Consider the following 22,289-nt stretch of genomic DNA (forward strand, 5'->3'; position numbering starts at 1 on the left):
TGCTTCAAGGCTACTAAGCAGTAAGAACAGCTGGGCATGCATGGGCTCCAGGGAGGCAGTGTCTCAGGAGACTGGTACCAGCAGCAGCAGTCTGGGCCTAATGAGGCCCTCAGACAAAAAGCCATCCTGAGGCCTATGGCGTGGGCACCTGGCAGAGACTTCCCTCTGCTCTGCTAGGGAGTGGAGCACTCCCATGTGCACAGAAAATAGGTGCTCCAGAGCAAGCTCTAGTGAAGTCCCAGACCCAGCTGCACCACGCTTCTCAGCAGGCTGGCTCCACCCACCCCCTGGGCTTCTCCAGTGGAATAAAGTTTATGACCCCTTTTATTTTTTGGGGGGTGGGGAGGTGAAGAGGGAATTTCACACAAGCTTTTCTCCCACAATCAAGCTCTAAAAAAACAAGTCTCAGAAGAGGATGAGGAGGAACAAACAACACACATTTTTTGGAACTCAGACACCCAGACAGAAACAGGCAGGCAGACCCTCACCCACACCCAGGCTATATGACTCCTTGCAGCCACTCATCACCTGGTCTCCCTGCCTGTCTCACACCCTCACCCACCACCCAGCTGGAAGGGGGTGTGGTAACAGGCAGGTGACCCTGCAACAGCACCCTGGATCCATATCCCTGGCTCTCAAACCAACTAAGACTTGAGGGAAGGAGGGGGGTGAGAAGAGGGACTTTGCATATTCTTGTATCTTTGGCAGACAGCTGTTCTAGCCTGGTTCAAGCTTCCCATGGAGATATCCACATCTCAACCTGCTCAGAATCTACAGGATGCCAGGGGGGCCACCTGCCTGAGTGAGCAGCCAGCCAATCAGCCTCTTGCTTCAGCTGGGCTGCCACTTGCCCACCTCCCAGCCAATAACCTAGCATCCTGGCAGGGAGGCGGGGCTGTGGAGGTCCTCTTATTTCCATCTAAATGTGGTCTCCAAGATCAAGTAGTCAGTGGCTGGCCCTTCCCCATGACAAATTCCCCCTTTGGGGCTGTATTTTCATACCTCTACAGATCAGCCTCCACTAACAGGCTGTGAAAATATCACAGAGGACAACTGAAGAGAAACAGGGAAAGGAGTTGTGTGACAACAGAGAAGCATGGGCCACCTTCAAGCTTGTCTGCTGCACACCTGCTGGCGGTTGCACCAACACCCGTGTGTGCACACGTGGTGCATACATATAACCAACACAGAGGCATTGTTCCCACAGCAAATGGGAAGCCACTGCATGAAGAATCCAAAAGAGCAGTAAGCATGATGGCATTTCTCTCTGCCAAGAAAAACATGGAAGAAAAGCAATTTTAATTGTTACAACGGTGTGCAGAAGGACACCTCTCAGGCTTAGAAAATCCCACGTCACCCGAGATCTATCCTCAAGGCTTCCTCTGCTGGCCACACAGGGAAGTTTGGTCTTCAGAGAGGTTCTGATGCTAACAAGCCACAGGGTTGACAAATACAAATGTCAAAGGTGTAAATCAACAGAAGATTAAAGAGAAAAGAGGAGGAAAAGGGTGATAACTCATTGGCTGATGCCATTAAAAACAAATGGGGTCAGAGACTTCTGGAGTCATGTGGCACGGCAGATGTACTCCTGTAGCACTGATCCGCAGAGTCCTCAAACATGCCACGCCAACTTTTCACCTGAATCTCTTCCAGAGCAAGCACTATTCTATAAAGAATATGTTATCCCTTATTTAAAAAAATAAAAGTGGGGAAAGAGGGAAAAAAAATTAACATGTACTCAAAACTACAACCTTTCTGTAGGCAAAATAATTTTTGTTTAAAAAGATGGCTTTTTTTCCCCCATTTTAAACTTTTTCCCCCTTCCCGAGTGACCTAATGACTTGTTAGACTGATGCCTATAACAAAACCCAAAGTGGCTGCATGGATTTCTTCTTGGTAGCCTCAACACCATTCCTGTGATTCAGCATTCACACATGCATACTGAGTTTACTCAAAACTAGTCTGTTCTGCTTCTTCCTCTTCTTCCGGGATGAGAAGGGGTCAGAGCCAGGGGTCTGTGCGATGTGGTCTGCAATCCAGAGGAACCCCTTGCCCTAACCCCCCAAAGTCAGGCCTTCTGTCTTTTGTTAATTTTTCTTCTTGCTGACACCCGTTTAAGACTGGCCGAAGGGGTAAGGCCCATGGAGCCCCTGGAAGAGAGTGAAGATAGTCAGTGATGGTACACATAGCAGTGCAACTTGACAACCAAACCAAGAGCAAGATCTATGGTTCCCAGTGAGTCACAACGAAGCCCCAATCCATAGACAAGGCCTGAGCGTCTTTGCCACACGAAACCTCGGCACGCCAAAGATCAGTACATTTCAAGTTGCTAAGTTTTTCACTGAATCACATCATCCAAAGAGAGGGGAGGGTAGAGAGATAACTCCCCCATCTTTCAGATGGTAGATCAGTCAATGCCAACCTTCCTCCACCCAGGCCACAAAGCTTTCCTATTTCCTTCTTGACAAAAATGTCTCAACCACTCTGCTAAAGATCCTTATATGCCATTCTATGCACCTTAACTTCAGATGTAAGGCTACTGCTAGCTAACAACACATATATCAGCAAAAACACAGAAATAGCAACTATTTACTTAGCACCTAGGTCCCAGGCACAGTACTAGGGGCTTATCCTACATTGCCTTTAATCCTCACCTCTTCCCTAAAAGCCAGGTGAGTATTATAACACCTATTTCACTGACACCCATTTTACTGCAGAGAATAAGACTTGTTCAAGGTTATGTGGTTAGGCCAAGTGCGGTGGCTCACGCCTGTAATCCCAGGACCTCATAAGGCCAAGGCAGGAGGATCACTTGACCCCAGGAGCTCGAGACTAGCCTGGACAACATAGTCAGAACCCATCCCTATAAAATTAAAAAAAAAAAATTAGCCAGGCATGGTGGCACACGTCTATGGTTCCAGCTACTTGGGAGGCTGAGGTGGGAAGATCACTTGAACCTGGAAGGTCGAAGCTGCAATAAGCCATGATTACGCCACTGCACCACTCCAGGCTGGGCAACAGAGTGAAATCTGTCTCAATTTTTTTTTTTTTTTTTTTTTGGAGATGGTGTTTCGCTCTGTCGCCCAGGCTGGAGTGCAGTGGCGCGATCTCAGTTCACTGCAAGCTCCGCCTCCCGGGTTCATGCCATTCTCCTGCCTCAGCGTCCCCAGTAGCTGGGACTACAGGCGCCCGCCAACACGCCCGGCTAATTTTAGTAGAGACGGGGTTTCATCGTGTTAGCCAGGATGGTCTCGATCTCCTGACCTCGTGATCCGCCCGTCTCGGCCTCCCAAAGTGCTGGGATTACAGGCGTGAGCCACCGCGCCTGGCCAATCCTGTCTCAATCTTTTTTAAAAAATCACGTGGTAAGAGGCAGAGCCAAGATTCAAAACCAAATTTGATGGACTGCAGTATTCCTTCTTCCCATGCTAGCTCTCCTTTGCCACATGATAAGGTTTATTCCAACTTGGCAAAGGCACTTTCTATGCTGCTTGGCTGAGTGGAAGAAGCTTCACAGTCTTGCTTCCCCTTATAAGAAAGACACACCAAGATGTGCCAACATCAAAAGCAGCTACACAAACCATGAACATGCTGGACCATGACGTGTGCTTCCTCCCCAATCCCTCCTTTTTGTTTTTCCATATAAAGCCTCCCAAAACCAGAAGTACATCTCTAGCTGCTTGGTGGTATCACTAAACTAAACAAAAAATCCTCAGGAGATGATCTGGGGAATGGATAGGCCAATACCAATGGGGCATCCACTACGTGCCAGGTGCTGCAGTAGCACCTAACATGTTCTCTTTAACCCTCACAAAGATCCAAGGAGACAAGTATGGTCTCCAAGCTCAGAGAGGTGAGGCAGTCTGATTAAGGGAGCAGCACTGGTGAGGGAAGCAGCTGGCATTTGCCAAAATGCCACATGGCTGTCAGCCCGAGCCAACCATGCCTCTAGCAGACGAGCTATGGCTCCAACCATCTCAGCAGCCACAGCATCCACCCACTCAAGCAAGTGTGGGCTGGGGCAGCAAAGGGCTCTCAGATTCCATTTTGCAAGGCCTGGTAGGGGGGTCACATACATCAGAGGTAGCAAGTTCATGCATGCAAAAGTAACTGCAGTTTTTGCCATTAATTTTTTTATTTTTATTTTTTCAAGACAGAGTCAAACGCTGGGATTACAGGCATGAGCCACTGCGCCTGGCCTTTGCCATTACTTTTAATGGCAAAAAAATGCAGTTAACTTTTACACCAACCTAATAGAAAGTAAAGCAACTTAAAACAAGCTGCTCTGACTCAGCAGTTCCCAACAACAATCATTCATCTAGAACTACCCAAGGAAAGCAACAAAAGCTTTAATTCCCTTAAGGTTTAGAACCGATACGATGCTCAAAGGTCTCTGTGCAGGAAAAAAAAATGCACAGCAAAAAGAAAACCTGGCTAGGTATGGTCGCTTATGTCTATTATCCCAGCACTTTGGGAGGCCCAGGCGGGAGAACTGCTTGAGGTGAGGAGTTGGGAGATCAGTGTGGGTAACACAGTGTGACTCCATCTCCACACGCAAAATTTTTTTTTCAATTAGCTGGACATGGCAACGCATGGCTGTAGTCCCAGATACTCAGGAGGCTGAGGCCAGAGGATCACTTGAGCCCAGGAGGTCGAGGCTGCAGTGAGCTATGATTGTGCCACTGTACTTCAGCCTGCGAGACAGAGTAAGACCTTCTCTCTTAAAAATAAAACAAAGTCACAGGTTCTGAGGGTTAGGAAAAAAATAATAAATTTAATAAAGAAAAAAGAAAACTCAAAAAACAAACAGCATTTGCTTCCTATGAAATATTTACCTCTTTACCCTAAATTCAACTGCTTTCCAGTCCAAAGCTCTACACACTTCATGTGGGCCTTTATAAAGCAAGTACTGGCCTTATGATTTGTCTAGAATGCTTGAAGAAGGGAGTTTATGACTTTGTCAAAAAGCTGTTGTACATTCCCATTTAACGGATAAATAAAGCAGGTTCTATGCAATTGGAAGAAACAGGAATAAAGACGTGTGCATTTTCAGATTTCCTTCGAGTGCCCTGGCCCTCAGACCATTCAGTGTGGCATTTAACTAGTTTAGATCATGGTTATTGTTGATCCTCTATTTACTGATGTTCCATGCCTTTTACGAAGAAAAATGCTACCTAATTCTCTTTTACCCAGTGAACTACATATTAGAGTTGTTGTTGTTTAATTGGAACAGAAAAAGTGTGATGAACAAGCTCTATTTTTCTTACCCCCAAATTAATTACCATCACTTCAAGGAAGAGAGAGGGCGCCAACTCTATTTGGAAGCTATTTTACGATCTAGACTCCCCACACACAGTATCATAGGTGTCTCATGTGGATCACAGAACACAGGCAACATAACACCAGTTGTAGAGGAAAAGCGTGGCAGAGATTCCAAGAACAGCTTGTCTGGGGAGTCCTATGGCAGTAGGCCAAGCAGGAAGACCATGGCAGTACCTTCTGGATGGAGGTACTTTCAAAATGGGAGGCCCATCCACATTTCAGATTTCACTGGAGTTCTAAGACCTGGTGTAACAGGCTCTGGTAGCCAACGACAATCCCAGCCTAAAAGTAGGATTTGGCAATACAGATAACATTCACTCTCTTCTGGGGCCTAGCAACTCTTCAACTTTTATCTGTAGTAAAAACAGATGCCAAATATTTTAGCTAACCTGGAATCAATGAAATATCTTCTCTTATACTTGTACCACTACTACTAAGGAAAACAGATCAAGGGGCATACGCATTAGATGGTACCACAGAACTCTGAATTCAACTCAGACCCAAGCAAAAATCGAAGCCATCATCCTGATTATAAAACCCAGTGAGCAGAAAGCCACTCCCCTCTAGGAAGAATCATGTCCTATCACATAGGGACTAGCAGCAAGACTGATTTATCCATGCTAATGGAGGGTATAAATACTCAAACCCAGAAAAAAACTCTGGTATCTGACTCCAGGTCTAAAGGCCAGTTGCCCAGGGCATAACACCACTTACACAGAAATGGGTTTCCAAAGGCTACATTGAACTGCCCCACATCTGCTAGGGGATATGAAACTGTTCAGGTCCATAGGGGCTGAGGTGTTGCTTGTTTTGCCTCAGCTTTCCCTAAGCTTTCACTGACCAGCTATCATAGGTTCAAGCACGGGGACCTAAGTTCAACCTGGCTAGAGAGCAGGCAAGCCTTCTTAAAGCGCAGAGGCTCCACAGTCATTAGCTAAGGCAGCAACGCCTCCTGCTCACTAGTGATGGGGAAGAGACTTTTGCCTTAGGCCAGCTGATTGATTACAGTAGTTGGGCCAAGTCCTGAACTGCATTTCCACAATGCAATAATAACTACTGCAAGCAAGCCATTATCTGGCTAATTTCCTAAAATTAAAAAAAAATTTTGTTCTGGGCGGGGGGGGGCGGGCGGTCCTCACTACGTTGCCCAGGCTGATCTTGAACTCCTGGCCTCAAGTCATCTTCCCACTTTGGCTAAGTGCTGTAATTACAGGCATGAGCCACTGTGCTCAGCCCTAAAATATTGTTAGAGAACATTTACAGACATAAAGATGAGCTCAGTCTCATCCTTATCAATCTCCTAAAAGGAAAATTTAAGATCTAGTACTTACAATCCTGTCCTCAAAGCAAACCTAAAAATAACTGTTTCTCTGATTTTACACAATCATTTATAGTTGTGTCTGTCGAATAGCAAGAATCATTCCTAGCCAGTGATGTGGTTATCACTTATGTGAGGGTAAACCTGCAATATCTTAGAGTCCTTCCTAAAATTATACAGAAGTCAAAATAACCTTTCCAAAAAGCAGTACTAAAAAACTGTCGCTGATAGAAAACATCAACTGTATGCCAAAGTACTAAAAAACAGGCAATCGTTCTATTTCAGTTAGGATTTTTTTTTTAACTGTATTCACCTATTTTCATCAGTAGGCAGGGCAGTGCTATCAGAAGAGTAGGCTGTCCTTCTATGAGGACAGAAGCTGTTCCTGATACTTATTTCTGCCTTGCACACAGTAGACTCAGGTATCAGTAAAATGAATGAATGAATTATGAAATACACTGACTGGTGAGTCAGCCCGTTTTTAACATTCCAGGAAAAAAAAGAAGGCTGAAATTCCCAATGAAAAAAGGATGTCTCACTGAGAGATTTTTGCATTACTCTTTCTGTATATGAAAGCCTGTTTAGATAAATTACCACAACACAAGACTTTCACATACCTGTCTTTATTTTGCTTTTATTTGCGATTTGATTTAAATAAATAAGAAGGTTCACATAGGTTAATAAAAAGACAAGCAAGTTTGTTGTATGGCTGAGAAATAATATGCTCTCTTGGTGTATACTGATGGCATTATTGGATAACACCATGAGGACCCTCCTCCTCCTCATTTCCTGGGTCAGCCCTGGTCAGTGCTTCTTCCGCCTAGTGCTCCTTTTGTATCATTTATGTACACTGAATGCAAACACAGAAGAATACAGGGTTTAGTACTAAGTTCTGTCGTGATTCTGTACTGCAAACATTGTGTGGTGAGGCCCTGCTCACAGGCCTGGCCTGGCTGGCAAGGGCCAGAAACTGAGTAGGCCCTGATCAAACCCATTACTCATTAACTAGAAATAAAATTAAGTCTGTACTGGAGTAATGAGCAGGGCAATGGGCACTCTCTTAGTAATGTACAAACCAGGGCCCTTTCCTTAATGCCTTCTGACTACTCTGGGAGGCTTGCTGGTGGCACAGCAGGGCCCGTCAGCACAAGAGAAGGACTTCTGTAAGATGATTTAACATTGGTCTCGCTCTGTCGCCCAGGCTGGAGTGCACAGGTGCAACCTCCACCTCCTGGGTTCAAGCGATTCTCCTGCTCAGGCTGGAGTGCAGAGGCGTGATCTTGACTCACTGCAACCTCTACCTCCTGGGTTCAAGCAATTCTCCTGCCTCAGCCTCCCAAGTAGCCAGGACTACAGGCACCACCATGCCCAGCTAGTTTTTGTATTTTTAGTAGAGATGGGATTTCACCACGTTGGCCAGGCTGGTCTAGAACTCCTGACCTCAGGTGATCCACCCACCTCAGCCTCCCAAAAGTGCTGGGATTACAGGTGTGAGCCACTGCACTTGGCCTGTTCAAGTCTCTTTCATGTGACAGTTTCCCAAAATTCAAAGATGTATCTGATGCACTGGCTGAGAATGAGCGTGAGAACCAGCCAAAGAATAGGAAAAAACCCTATTTTTACACTCAAGGGCTGATGACAGGGCAAGCTCAGTTCAACCAGGCCTTCTGATTGTGCCAAAACATTTAACTCAGTTATTAGTGTGCTGAATGTATTTTTAAAGCTCTGTAAAAACAACTTTTTATATCTGCCTCTGTAATAGTTTTTCTGTTGCTCTTAACTAACCTCAACAGTCCTGTTGAGGAACTTCTCATCTACCCATTTATCCTCCCTTCACCCATTCATCCAACCCTTCATCATCCATCCCTCCATCCTTCCTCTATCATCCATACTTCCATCCCTCCTCCCTCCACACATCCTCCCTGTCATCCATCCTCCTGTCCACCCAAAGTCCCCCATGGAAAAAGGCAACTCCCACAGCCTTCACTCACCCCCTACTCCCCTTACAAATTTTTTAAAAACCATGAAGAATAAAACTCAAACATAATTGTGAATGAAAATGCATTATTCAAAATTTCTACATGGAGGTAGAGGATCCTAGCTGAATCTGACTTCCCCTTTTAGTAAAGATTTCAGAAAAAAGCTATTTGTTATTCGGAATTCTAGCTCCAAAGATCTGATGTAACAGCAGGTGTGCTAGAATCCAAGTGGGATGCTGTTATACAGAACTCTTTCATGGTCATCTCCTAGGGTAGAGGAGATTTCTAAACAGGAAGAAAGAACCAGTAAGAGTCTCACTGGGGAGGACACCAACATGAGAGAAGCTAATTCAAGTTCCTAGTCAGGTAGCCACCCTGCTAGGACACAGGATAAGGCTGCTGGTCCAACTTTCTCTCTGAATTTCCATTCAAGCTCCTGTAACTTTCTGTCAACTACCCTTTCCTTACAAGCCATCATCTTGCCTGTGTGTCTTATAATTAATTGACAGACATCAGCTCACATAATGGCTGGTGGATTAAGGGAAGAGAGTAAGTTGTCTCCTTCTTGGTTCCTTTCAGCTATATTTGGTTTTGTCTTGAAACTCCCCTACTCAAAAGCATTGCTGGCACTCTCTCCTTTCATATTAAATGTGAACTCTCCTTTGCTTGGCTTTTAAAGGTCTTCCTCCAAAATGCACCCCAACCTCTTTAAGCACACCTCACTCACCTCGGCCAAGCTGGCCAGTGTCCTGTGAACACACCCTGCCTGTGGTTGCCTCTGAGCCTTCCTGCATGGGGTTCTTCTTCCCTCCAATTCAGTCTGAATCTATCCTCCATCAAGGGATCACTTTCCTGATTACTCCAGTCTTATTGCTTTGGCCGTCCCCAAATTCCTATTATCACTTAAAAGTCAACTAGAATTCAACATACTTGATCTTTACTGGCTTTTATTCTTTCCTATGGATTAGTCACATCTATGTTATCAGATAGTAAATTCTTTGAAGATAGGGATTAGTGGCTGAGCACCCAGGAGACCTCACTTACTGACTGAATAATATCAGTCAGAATTATTGACTGTACAATATCAGTCAATACTATTGACTGTGTAAAACAAACAGCTTTAACTGGCCCTTAGGCAGTGAAATCACAGCAAAAAGTTCAAGACCCTCAAACCTTTGCAGGGGAACATCCCAGCTCTAAGGAAGCTCCCATTTTTCCTGAGATACAACAGTTCTTAACCTTACATTTTGTTCTGGTCCTGCTGGAACATAATTAAAGCAGATTTAGCTGAGAACAAGTCATTTGAAACCTGAGCATCTATACCAGGAGCCATTCTTACACTTTTGAATTATACTTTATCTGTTTGAACCTATAAATTTCACAAGTCCTACTTTGAGAACTTTCATCAGAAATTAAAATGCTGAATTCAGAGTATGGGGAAGAGAATGAGCCCTTATAACCAAAATAAAACATGCTGGCAATCTTGGGAACATTAGCTCTGCTTCAGCCACAAGAGTGCACAGCATCAGAACAACCTCAAACAATGCTCAGAGCCCAAAGCAAATAAAATGGAGCTGGACAGCTTTGAAGCTACTGAGGAACAAAAAGGAAAGTTCCTGGAGATACTTTTTATTCTCAGTCAGACAGTAATGTTACAAACAACAAAAGACATTTTCTAAGGCCCATAGTTATGTTTGCTTAATTTATTTAAAAAATGCACACAACATTCATGCCAATGTAAACACCAGCAAGGCTGCGAGGACTTTACTGGCTCTTCTGGGTTTTCAAAAGAGAATCATCAAAATATTAAGCCCAGAGTCTCCTGGCAAGTCCCTCCTGGTACAGAGTGTGCTAATCTGCCAGCCAACTGGGACAGGTCCCTTGGTTGCTCTGTGTTGCTTCTTACCGGCCACACATTCTTTTGCAGTTCCCACAAATGAACGAAGAGGTCTCTACGACCTGACACTAAGTGCATAAACTACCTTCAGAGAATAGCCAACAAACTTCACTTGCCAGCAACCTCACTGTAGTGTGGTCTAGAACATTAGACTCAAACTGGATCCCTGGGTTCCAGTCTGCAGCCCACCTTCAATTTGCTGTGTGAATGTGAGCAAGTTACTTATAATACTTCCCTATTATTTTTTCAAACAAGGATTATAACTACTAAAGTCACAAGTGTGTTGTGAATGAAGAATAAGAATAAAAGCAGTAAAGGTACTGTGGATAGTATGAAATGGTTTACATGTTAGACAGACAGTGTTAAACTCAGTCCTTGGACCTCTAACTATGCCAGAGGTTCACCAGTGGGGGAATTTTGCCCCCCAGGAGACATCTGGCATGTCAAGAAACATTTCTGGTTGTTACACTGTGGGGAGGGAGGGCGGTACTATTAGCATCTAGTGGGTAAAAGGCCAGGCATGCTGCTAACCACTGTACAATGCCTAAGACACATATGCCCTTGTCTTGTTTTAAAAAAAAAGACTTAACTGGCCCAAAATGTCAACAGTCTTAATCAGTCAGCTAAGAAACCCTGACCTCCTCTCATCATTTAGGGAATCACATTCAGTCTTATAGCATCAGATGCCATCCATGTGACAACTCTCAAATTTATATCTCCACCTAGACTTCTCTCCTACACTCGATATCCAACTTGGATATGCAACAGCCCACTTGACACCTCCATTTAGATGTTTATATAAATATCCAGCATATCCAAAATGGAACCCTGTTCTCTCCCCACTTCTACCACATCCTTTCCCCTCTCCATTGATGGTAGCTCCATCCCTCTAATTGCTCAGGCCAAAAATCCTGGTGTTATCCTTTATTCTCTCTTACATCCCCTTCCAATCTATTAGCAAATCCTGTTAGCTCTAGCTACACAATATAGATCCGGACATGGACCACTTCTCTTACCTCTGCTGCCACCAACCTGATCTGAACCACTCTTACTCTTTGCCTGGATGACGGCATTAACTTCCCTGTTGGTCTCCTATTCCTACCCTTGCCCTGTATTTACCACACAGGAGCTAGAGTGCTCCTTTTATAGCATTAAGTTACATATATCACCCCTCTATTGAAAACCTTTTAAGGCTCCCCTTTTCCCTCAGAGCAAAAGCCCAAAGCTTTATAAGGGCCCGCAAAACGCTCCACGATCTGGTCTCTGCCCCCTGACTTCATCATCTTCTACTCTGTCTCTTGTGGCTCTGCTCCAGGCACTGGCCTCCTTGCTATCCCTTGAACACACCAGGCAAACTTCCACTTCAGGGCTTGTACTGGTTGTCCTCTGCCTAAAATATTCTTTCTCCAGACAGGCTTTACAGAAACAAAACTCGATTTTAAAGGAACTGTAGGACAGCCCCTACGTATGTTCTATTCTAAAATACTCAGTATATTCAAAGGGAGATTTTTAATTTGTCCCAGAAAAATAAGACCCCAGAGACTGTATCTTGTGGCCACTATCAAGGAATATAGACAGGTTTGGTTTTTCTGTGTGTGACATCAAAAAGTACAGATGCTGCTGTAACAAGAGTGAGTTAATGAAAATTTCAATGCCAACAAAAACCTAAACCCAAGTGGCTACGAAGGTTTCTAGGGAATCTTTTCCCTTCTTGGAGGCTAGAGAGAAAGCAATAGCTTGTGGAGGGAAGAGGTTTAATAGTAGAAAAGTCACATAATATTTGGTCAACAATAGCCTTGATCCTCATTTAAAATGTAGCTGTACATTACAAAAAGCCCACAGATGGCCGGGCGCAGTGGCTCACGCTTGTAATCCCAGCACTTTGGGAGGCCGAGGCAGGCGGATCACGAGGTCAGGAGATCGAGACCATGGTGAAACCCAGTCTTTACTAAAAAGGGGACGTGGTGGCGGGCGCCTGTAGTCCCAGCTACTCAGAGAGGCTGAGGCAGGAGAATGGCGTGAACCAGGAAGGCAGAGCTTGCAGTGAGCCGAGATCGCGCCACTGCACTCCAGCCTGGGTGACAGAGCGGGACTCCGTCTCAAAAAAAAAAAAAAAAAAAAATAAGAAAGCCCACAGATGTCAGCCCAGCTAATAAAAATGTGCACTTGAACACTGCAATTGGGAAGCAATGCAGTGCGATGTTAAGCGAATACAGCATGCTTAGAAGTCAAAAATAACTGCTTTTGTTGGTATCTTGGTCTTATCATCCTGGTACGTGACCTTGGGCAAATCACTGAACCAGTCTCAGTAACTGTAAAGGAGTGATAATAACAATACTTTTATCATGGTACTGTTTGTGGACTACATGAAGTAATGCATGTCAAGCACTGAGCCTATTGTCTCTGGGGAATAAAAACTGGAGGCTGGGAAGCAGGGAGGTGACTGGAGTTTTTTGCCATAAGCTTAGTAGAACTACTTGGTTCCTTAAACTATGTACATTGATAAATTTTAATAATAAAAATTAAATTTAAAAAAGTCCTCAGCACAGTGCCTGGCGCATAAGTGCTCAATCAATGATAGTTTTACAGCTCTGATTAATGTACTTTCATTGGAGTGAGAATAGTGTGTTCTTACTACCTGTTCCTCGCCAGAGGGCCAAGTGACACCGATTTTCCATCTAGCTTCTCTTTGAACCATCTTTAAACCTTTCATGGAGAGGATCTTCATGTGAGAATGAAGACAACTCTAGGGTTTCATGGCAGTGGGAAGGTTACACTGGTGCTCTCTTAATGCCTCACATAAGCACTAGCCCAGTTGAGGACACCAACTACCTGCCTTCTGGTCAAACTGCCTGGGCAAATGTTGGTCCCAATTCCATGAAGTCACCCCAAACCCTTCCCTTATTATTATGTTAAACTTTTTGGCCATTTCAAAGTAGATAATAGATCACAAGCCATTACATCGCCAGGCCCACAGAACAAAAGATCTGCCTTTTCCAAACCTCCTCCAGTACCCCCCACTACTGTTTCTAAACCCTCACCTGGATGGAGAGAAAAGAACTCTTCTATGCCTTAGTCAACATAGATAGCAGCAGGTGAGAAAAAGAGCTGATTTCTGATGTAACAGAAGCAGACTGACTCCTGCTAGCTCCAGATACAAAATGCTCTACAGGATGACTGTCAAGAGAGGAAAGGGGTGGGGGTGGGGGAAGAGAATAAGCACATAAGCAAGCCAGCAAGCACGAGCGCGCGAGCAGATGGCACTTGGCAGGGATGGCTCTGGAGGAGCGGGATGAACCTCCCCACAAAGATAATAATAAGTTTCTCCTTCTGAACCAGCATTTGATGGAAGTAATAACAGTGGCTCAGACTGTAATCCAGTTTAAAGTGGGAATATATGACATATACCAGCCTCAAACACTTTTTTTTTTAAAAGAAAGAACAAACACAATATAAGAGCCATATTTCAAGTAACAAAATAAGTGAATTTGGGGTCCTCTTCAGCTCCCAGTGTAAATCATTACTCCTTTAGTGAAAGAAAGCAAAGCATGTAGCTGTCCTAAAGAACAGCCCCTCAATTCTGCCAGCCACACTCTTATTCCCAGCTGTCCTGAATCAGACCATTTGGGGTCTTATTGCTCTGTAAAGGCCTTCTTAGAAAACAGTGAAATTTAAAAAATTACTGGCATATAAGAAAAAGGCGTACGTAACTTTAACAGGACTTTTTTTTCTCTTTCCACATCTCTGTGAATTGTTTTTCACCAGTTTCGCACTGTCCAAACAGAAGCTACTCTGGCCCCCCAGAGATGAGTCAGAGTGCTAGAATTCACAGCAAGGTTAGCCTTGAGTCAACAGAGTGAGCACCTATCCTACCCTGACTTGATCATCAGATGCTCTTCAGCTAATCACATAAAAAGGGATAATTAAAACACTTTCTAGCCTTCACCAGTACTTGATCTCACTGTTCACCTGGGACAGACAGTTCAGCCACAACTGAGCTGACAATCAGGCCGGCCAATTTCTAACAAAAGCAGGGAGCCAGATTTATGAATCTTTGAGGCGAGTCTGCATATATTTACTTTTCTGACTCCTTCTGACAGCTCTCCCACAAGGAGAAACCCCTTTGCATTGTGGGATGCAGCTAGGGCAGGCGTTTCCCCCAGGGACGGAGCACTGAGTTCAGGGAGCTTACGATTCAAGAACAGCTGGGAAGGACTCCAGGGTGTCCGTTTCCTGGCACTGACAGATGTGCCACTCTGTTGACATATCCACCCAGCCCTCATAGTGCAGGTGCCTGAAGCAATCTTTTACCTTCATCCTACCAACCTTAGCAAGTTAAACTGTAACTATGGAGGCAGCAGGAAACTACCTGCCTACTAAAACTGTGATCATAGGCTTCCAGGGCATCATGTTCCTTCCCAGCCTTGATGGCAAGCAGGGATCTCTCTGGAGTTAATCAGATCTATTGCCAACTCAGTGATCCCTGACACTAGCACCTCAGGCACTCCTCCTCCCTAGCCAATAAAGATGGCACCTGAGCCAGGCACGGTGGCTCACGTCTATAATCCCAGCACTTTGGGAGGCCAAGGTGGGCAGACCACTTGAGGTCAGGAGTTCAAGACCAGCCTGGGCAACATGGTGAAACCCTATCTCTACTAAAAATACAAAAATTTAGCTGGGCATGGTGGTGCGTGCCTGTAATCCCAGCTACTCGTAAGACTGAGGCAGGAGAATCGCTTGAACTCAGCAGGCAAAGGCTGCAGTGAGCCGAGATCGTGCCACTGCACTCCAGCCTGGGCAACAGAGCGCGACTCCTGTCTCAAAAAACAAACAAACAACAACAACATCAAAATGCCACCTGGGCTGAACTGAAAATAATTCCCAATTCCAGAGCCCCAGAGGTCTCTTTCTTCCTCTCCACTCATTCACAAATAAAAGGGTGCTAATTTACTATAAACACCACATGGCTTGTGTACTTTGAGTGTAAAAATACTTTATCTTTTTTATCAACCAGAAAAAGAAGTCACTACTTTAAAACCCAGCAAACACTGGAGCTCTTCGAAAGATGCCATAGTCAATGATCAGATTCTATAAGGGCTGTGTATCTTATTTAAACTCTGCCTCATTCACACCTTGATACTACTGGTCATCAACTCAATACAAGCTTTCCCTGAACACAACCTCCAGCCCAACAGAAGGATCTAGGGAAAGCTCAGGTTCACCTACCATGAAACACCTTTTAGTAATGTGGCACCTAGACTTGAATTCCAGCTCTGCCTCTCACTGGCAGTGTGATACTAGGCAAGTTACTTAGCCCCCTGAGCTTTTGTTTCCTCATCTAAAAATGAGATGATACATGTAAAGTACTTGGCAGCATGCCCAGCCCATACAAATAGTTAAAAAAAAATAATTCTGATATATACCTGATCTCATCACTTTGTCAGGTATACACTTCAGAACCTCAAGCATGCCTGCCTTTATAAATAAATAAATTACATATTCTCAAGCCAAATATAAATGTTTAGGATTATCTCTGCATTTAAGGCTCACCTTTCGCAAAGATTTATGATAGATGTCCACTCATATTTATGACAGATGTCCTCCACATAACTAATTCTTTTCAGCGTCATTTGTATAATTATTCCATCCCTACTCGTCAAAAAAACACACTGCAACCAACTGAACCTATCTCCCACTGTCCATCACCCATATCTCGTGACCACAGGCCCCTTACTCTCACTCTGCCCTTGGCACTTCAATTGTTCTCCGTGTCCTTGCTGTCTGTCCATCTTTCCAAATCTCACCCATCCTCTGCAAATCCCTTTCCTTCAACTCCATCTCCACTTCATCTCTGCTTCTCTCTTATTGCACCCTTCCAGCCATTACATACAATACAGGCTGGGAGCAGTGGCTTGCATCTATAATCTCAGCACTTTGGGAGGCCAAGGTAAGAGGATCACTTGAGCCCAAGAGTTCAAGACCAGCCTGGGCAACATAGGGAGACCCCATCTCTACAAAAAAAAATTAAAAATTAGCCGACTGTAGTGTCGTGAGCCTGTAGTCCCAGCTACCCGGGAGGCTGAGATGAAGGATCGCTTGAGCCCAGGAAGTCAAGGCTGCAGTGAGCTGTGATTGTGCCACTGCACTCCAGTTTGGGTGGCAGAGTGAGACTCCATCTCAAAAAAACAATACATACACACACACACAAAACCCAAAACACAAATTATATATTTGGACTGTATTGCTCTCTATTGACCAAATTCATACTTCATTTTGACTGAACTGCTCTCTAATTGCTTTGTGCATGTTTCATTTCCCCTACTGTACTGCGGGCTCCTAGTGGGTAGGGATCCTTTTATTCTTCAAGTCTCCTAATGTACGATGTACACTGCTCTGAACAGTGCACAGATGTATGAATATTTACTGATGACTACCTCCTACACCCTATTCTAAGGAGCCCTGAGAGCTAGAGTGGAGTTGACTCAACTTTAGACAGAAATGCCTTCAGGGAACCTGCTCGATGCTTCATATAAATGCTTTCTAAGATTCTGCTTAGATTAGGAAAAAAAGGAGACCCCAATTTCCCTTTGGCATCTAAGTTTCACATTTTCAACGCATTATAGTCAACAGTCTTTTTGGATATTATCTCTAATGGGAAGCTTTTCTCTACAGTTCTTGCAAATGCTACTTCTAAATGATCCTACAAAGTCCAGGAAAAAAATTAGATAACATATTAACACTAGGAGTTCATCAACTCCAAGAAATAAGTCAATAACCTCACCATAGTCCAGACCTTCCAAAAGAAGCAACCCCTGGTAGGACCTTAATTAAAGCTGGCAGAAAACACCAGCCCACCATTCCCAACCATCTGTGATGACTGTGTGCAACCATCACAGAGGTGGTTACAAAGCATCAGCCCCTAAAGGGGCGGAAAACAATTAATGGGCTCTCAATTCAGGAAGACAAGTACAGTGCCCTGGCCAAGAACAGCAGCCCTCTCCTAAAACTGCAGTGATGGCCAAGCCAGAAAGCTCGTAGTTGGGTGAGGCAGCTTCCATTAGAGAAAGCACGGGAGCAATTGGTTGTTTTGCCTTAATGTTCATCTTCCCATTAAATCCAACAGACTCAAGTTCTCATTCTAACAAAGCATGCTTAGCCCAGGGCTGGCCCATTTACCACCCCAAACAGTCACAGACTCTGGAGGGTTAAATTCAAGAAAAAATACTAGAGAAATAGGAGCTTAGAAGAAAATATTTTATTTATTAAGAGTGTTAAGATGTGAAACGTCTTTCCTCAAATACAGGCAATTTACTCTCTTGCCAATTTACTTCTCTTATATCCTATACAATTAACACTAATCCACAAAATCCTTTGTAATGAACATCCAATCAACCAATAAATTAATCCTCCATTTATGCTATTACTACTGAATGAAGTCTTTCCTACTAGACCACGTGAAAGAGGACTCTAATCCTTCATTTATGCTATTACTACTGAATGAAGTCTTTCCTACCAGACCACCTGAAAGAGGACTCACATCACCAGGTTTCTTAATTTGTCTCTTGATCTAGACCACATTTAAACTACTGGTCAGGCCAGGCACGGTGGCTCACACCTGTAATCCCAACACTTTGGGAGGCCAAGGCGAGTGGATCACCTGAGGTCAAGAGTTAGAGACCAGCATGACCAACGTGGTGAAACCCCATCTCTACTAACAATACAAAATTAGCTGGGTGTGGTGGCACATGTCTGTAATCCCAGCTACTCGGGAGGCTCAGGCAGGAGAATCGCTTGAACCTAGGAGGCAGAGGTTGCAGTAAGCCGAGACTGCGCCACTGCACTCCAGCCTGGGCAAGAAGAGTGAAACTCCGTCTCCAAAACAAAAAAACAAAACCAACAACAACAAAAAAGGAGGGCCGGGCGCGGTGACTCACACCTGTAATCCCAGCAGCACTTTGGTAGGCCAAGGCGGGAGGATTACTTGAGGTCAGGAGTTCGAGACCAGCCTAGCCAACACAGTGAAACTCTGTCTCTACTAAAAATACAAACATTAGCCAGGCATGGTGGTGGGCGCCTGTAATCTCAGCTACTCAGGAGGCTGAGGTAGGAGAATTTCTTGAGACTGGGAGGCGGAGGTTGCAGTCAGCCAAGATTGTGTCACCGCACTCCAGCCTGGGTGACAGAGCAAGGCTCCATCTTGGAAAAAATAAATAAAAATAAAATAAAACTACTGGTCAGAAAAATATCATTCTTACAACATAGTCACTTGCCCCTCAAATAAACATAAACTTTGTTTTTAAAATTTAAGGTGAGCGCCAACATGAATTGAAGCCAGGATAGACATAACAGTTTATGTGGTAATATGAGTAGGATGCTAAGCTTACTATGCAGCATTATTATTCAGAGAAGAATACACAGGAATGCTCACAGGACTCCACCACATGAACCACCTACAACAGTGAACTCCCAGCATCAGGGCTTTATTCAACCGACTAAAACCAACAACCAGGAACCATCATCACCTTAGCAAACTGTGGAAGATACTGTTTAATCAACTGGCATAGAAGAAAACAGATCAAGAAATTAAACACCTAGAAGAGTGCCTCACAACAATCAGAATATTTAAAATCAAAGTTAACTCAACAAACAATTCTCTCACTTATTCACCACATTTGAAAAGTCAAAATATCACTGAGGCCTCTCTGGGTTGTGGATAAGGAAGTCGGTGGGCCATAAAGGACTGAAAAGACATCAACAAGACATGTCAACAGGGTAAATAAAGCAAAGCCCAACAACAATATTTAGAATAAATAACTGAGCAACATTCTTTCTTTTTTTAAAATACTAAAGGTAAAGAACTTCACTCTTTCAACACCCAAACCATAGCAGAGAGACAGGAGTAAATTATAAATGTGGATGAAACAACATCCACACGACATGAAGATGGGGGTGGGGAAAGCAGAGAAGGGGTAAGCTTTTGCATTGTTGTTGCTGGCAGGAGAGCTGAGCAGTCTTAAAGAACCTCCTCTGGGGAGCGGCAGTCTAGGATTCTAGGTTTGCCATGAAGGGGTATCACAAGTCCCAAGGCCCACCACCTACCCCTTCTCTTCTCCAAGGGCACCTACCTTACTGTAAGTCACTACTGATAAGTTGTTTGCGTGACTGCTGGGAGACAGATTTACAGAGTTCTGTGACAGTCTATTCTGGTCTTGCTCAGTTTGGTCAGGAGCAGAAGCCCATGTGTTTTTGCTGATCGAGTCGAACTCGGAGCCCCCAGGGTCTTTTAAGTTGTTTTCATCTGATTGTCGGTTCTTTTGGGGAGAGGCAAAAGGGTTGAAGTTTCCTTCTACCTTACGATGCGGCTGTGTGTTGAACTCCGTTTCAAAAGATGACAGCTGCTGCGTTACTCCTAAAAGTCCACCCACCTCCACACTGAGAATCACCCAGATGACATCTGAAACAAAAAGGTAACCCATTTCAATGCCAGGCTTACCCTTAAAGGTCCAAGATAGCCACCACCAAAAACCCCAAACAATATCCAAACCACAGAATGAAACATTCTTCTATATGCTAGTTTTAAAAGCTTGCTAACAAAGCTGTCTGGTACATTTGCACTGCATGCATAGCTACATTTTTGGTAACGTCAAATTCAAATTCTAGTATAAATTCAGCAGAGGTCTGTGGTGAGATCCATGAAACTCTATTTATAAAAAGCTTACCAGTTGATGCCAATGCACCGTCATCTTTGGAAATCATTATTCCAGAGAACGATCAATAGATAGAAATCAAAAGTTACTCTTCCTAGAATTAGTATCTCTTTGTGGTTTTTCACTTTATTTTACATGTATTTTACAATCATGAGAATTACAATTTTATCAACACTCTTCCCTTTGGGGGCAATTTAGAATGACTATATGTTGTCCAAACTAGGACAAATGAGAGTGAAAAGAGGGACCTATTAATAATTATGCCAGGACCAGCACTCATCTAGACAAAATGGAAGATACTATCACCCTGGCTATTTTCTCAATCTATTTGACCAAAAGACACCAAGAATTTGGCATGCCTCAGACTTTCTAAAATACCCAATTTAACACCTGCTTTGCTTTTCTGTCATACAGTCATGCATTGCTTAATGAAGAAGATATGTTCTGAGAAATGTATCATTAGGCAATTTATCACTGTGTGAACATCATAGAGTGTACAAACCTAGATGGTAGAGCCTACCACACACCTAGGCTATATGGTATAGCCTATTGAGCTTAGGCTACAAATCTCTACAGCATGTTACTGTACTGTTACTGTACTGAATACTGTAGGCAACTGTAATACAACAGTAAGTATATGTGTATCTAAACGTATCTAAGGCCGGGCCAGATTTCATGTCTGTAATCCTGGGCACTCTGGGAGGTCTAGGCAGGAGGATCACTTCAGACCAGGAGTTTGAGACCGGCCTGGGTGACACAGGGAGACCCTGTCTCTACCAAAAATTTAAAAATTTACTGGCCGTGGTGGTGCTCGCCTGTAGTCCCAGCTACTTGGGGGACAGAGGTGGGAGGATCGCTTGAGCCCAGGAGGTAGAGGCTGCAGTGAACTGTGATTACACCAATGCACTCCAGCCCAGGCAACATAGCACGACCCTGTCTTAAAAAAAAAAAAAAAAAATTACAGTCATGGGTGGTGGCTCATGCCTGTAATTCCAACACTTTGGGAGGCTGAGGCAGGCAGATCACTTGAGGTCAGAAGTTCGAGACCAGCCTGGCCAACATAGTGAAACGCTGTCTCTACTGAAAATTAAAAAATTAGCTGGGCATAGTGGCAGGTGCCTATAATCCCAGCTACTCAGGAGGCTGAGGCAGGAGAATTGCTTGAGCCTGGGAGGTGGAGCCGAGATTGTGCCACTGCACTCTAGCCTAGTTGACAGAGCGAGACTCCATCTCAAAAAAAAAAAAAAAAATTAAAAAATTAAAAAAATAGCTAAACATAGAATAGTAAAATATATGATATGAAAGATAAAAAATGATATACCTGTCTAGGGAACTTACTATGGAGCTTTCAAGCCTGGCGGTTGATCTGGGTGAGTCAGTGAGTGAATGTGGACATCACTAAACACTAATGTAGACTTCATAAACACTGTGCACTTAGGTTACACCAAATTCATTAAAAAACAAACTACAATGTTATGGAAGCTACAGTGTCACTAGGTAATGAGAATTTTTCAGCTCCATTATAACTTTATGGGACTACCATCACTGACCAAAATTTCATTATGCAGTACACGACTATTGAGGGAAACTCTACCAGCTATCCACAATTAAACCATAAATGTATTTTTAAATAGATGCACCATAGGACATTTGGTCACAGTTCAGGCTCTTGATTTGCTCAAGTGCCAAAGCTAAGGGTTCAAATAAAAAAAGAAAGTAGCGGTTCCTGAACCTTTGATGTTCAGCACCTCACTCCAGAGAACAGTGATACATACATTCCTGCTGGAAGGTTTTCAAAAAGCAAAATACAGAAAGGCCAAGAAGCTTTTAACTGTGTGAACCCTACTGAACACAAATACGAAAAATTGTCTAGGCTCCTAAATAACTGTTGAATGGTTGATAGAAAAAGGCAAATGCATTCCATCAGTTAGCTACCTAGAAATAGAGATAATATAATCCTAGAACAAACACTAAAAACAAGTAGTGAAGGAAACTAAGGAAAACTCTCTTGGTCTGTGTTTATTCTAAATTTTTAATTTGGGCTGTATATCAAAAGAAGGCAGCCT

The 22,289-nt window shown here is 43.8% G+C and overlaps 1 protein-coding gene across 3 annotated transcripts in view; it reads right to left on the reverse strand.

The window, feature by feature from the left end:
- Positions 1 to 1,927: 1,927 nt before the first annotated feature.
- ILRUN (inflammation and lipid regulator with UBA-like and NBR1-like domains) overlaps positions 1,928 to 22,289 on the reverse strand; it is a 108,484-nt gene continuing 88,122 nt past the window's right edge. For 2 of the 3 annotated variants that reach the window (XM_032140205.2, XM_032140204.2), the window contains 2 exons: positions 19,642 to 19,970; positions 1,928 to 2,150 (listed from right to left, as the gene is read on the reverse strand). In XM_032140205.2, coding sequence (XP_031996096.1) covers positions 2,115 to 2,150; positions 19,642 to 19,970 — 365 coding nt within the window. In that variant the 3' untranslated portion in view covers positions 1,928 to 2,114. Of the gene's footprint in view, positions 2,151 to 13,557; positions 13,694 to 19,641; positions 19,971 to 22,289 lie in introns of all 3 variants that reach the window. The other variant, XR_009211269.1, reaches the window with a different exon arrangement.

Source organism: Hylobates moloch, unplaced genomic scaffold, assembly GCF_009828535.3.
Source record: "Hylobates moloch isolate HMO894 unplaced genomic scaffold, HMol_V3 SCAFFOLD_20, whole genome shotgun sequence".
Lineage (NCBI taxonomy): Eukaryota > Metazoa > Chordata > Mammalia > Primates > Hylobatidae > Hylobates > Hylobates moloch.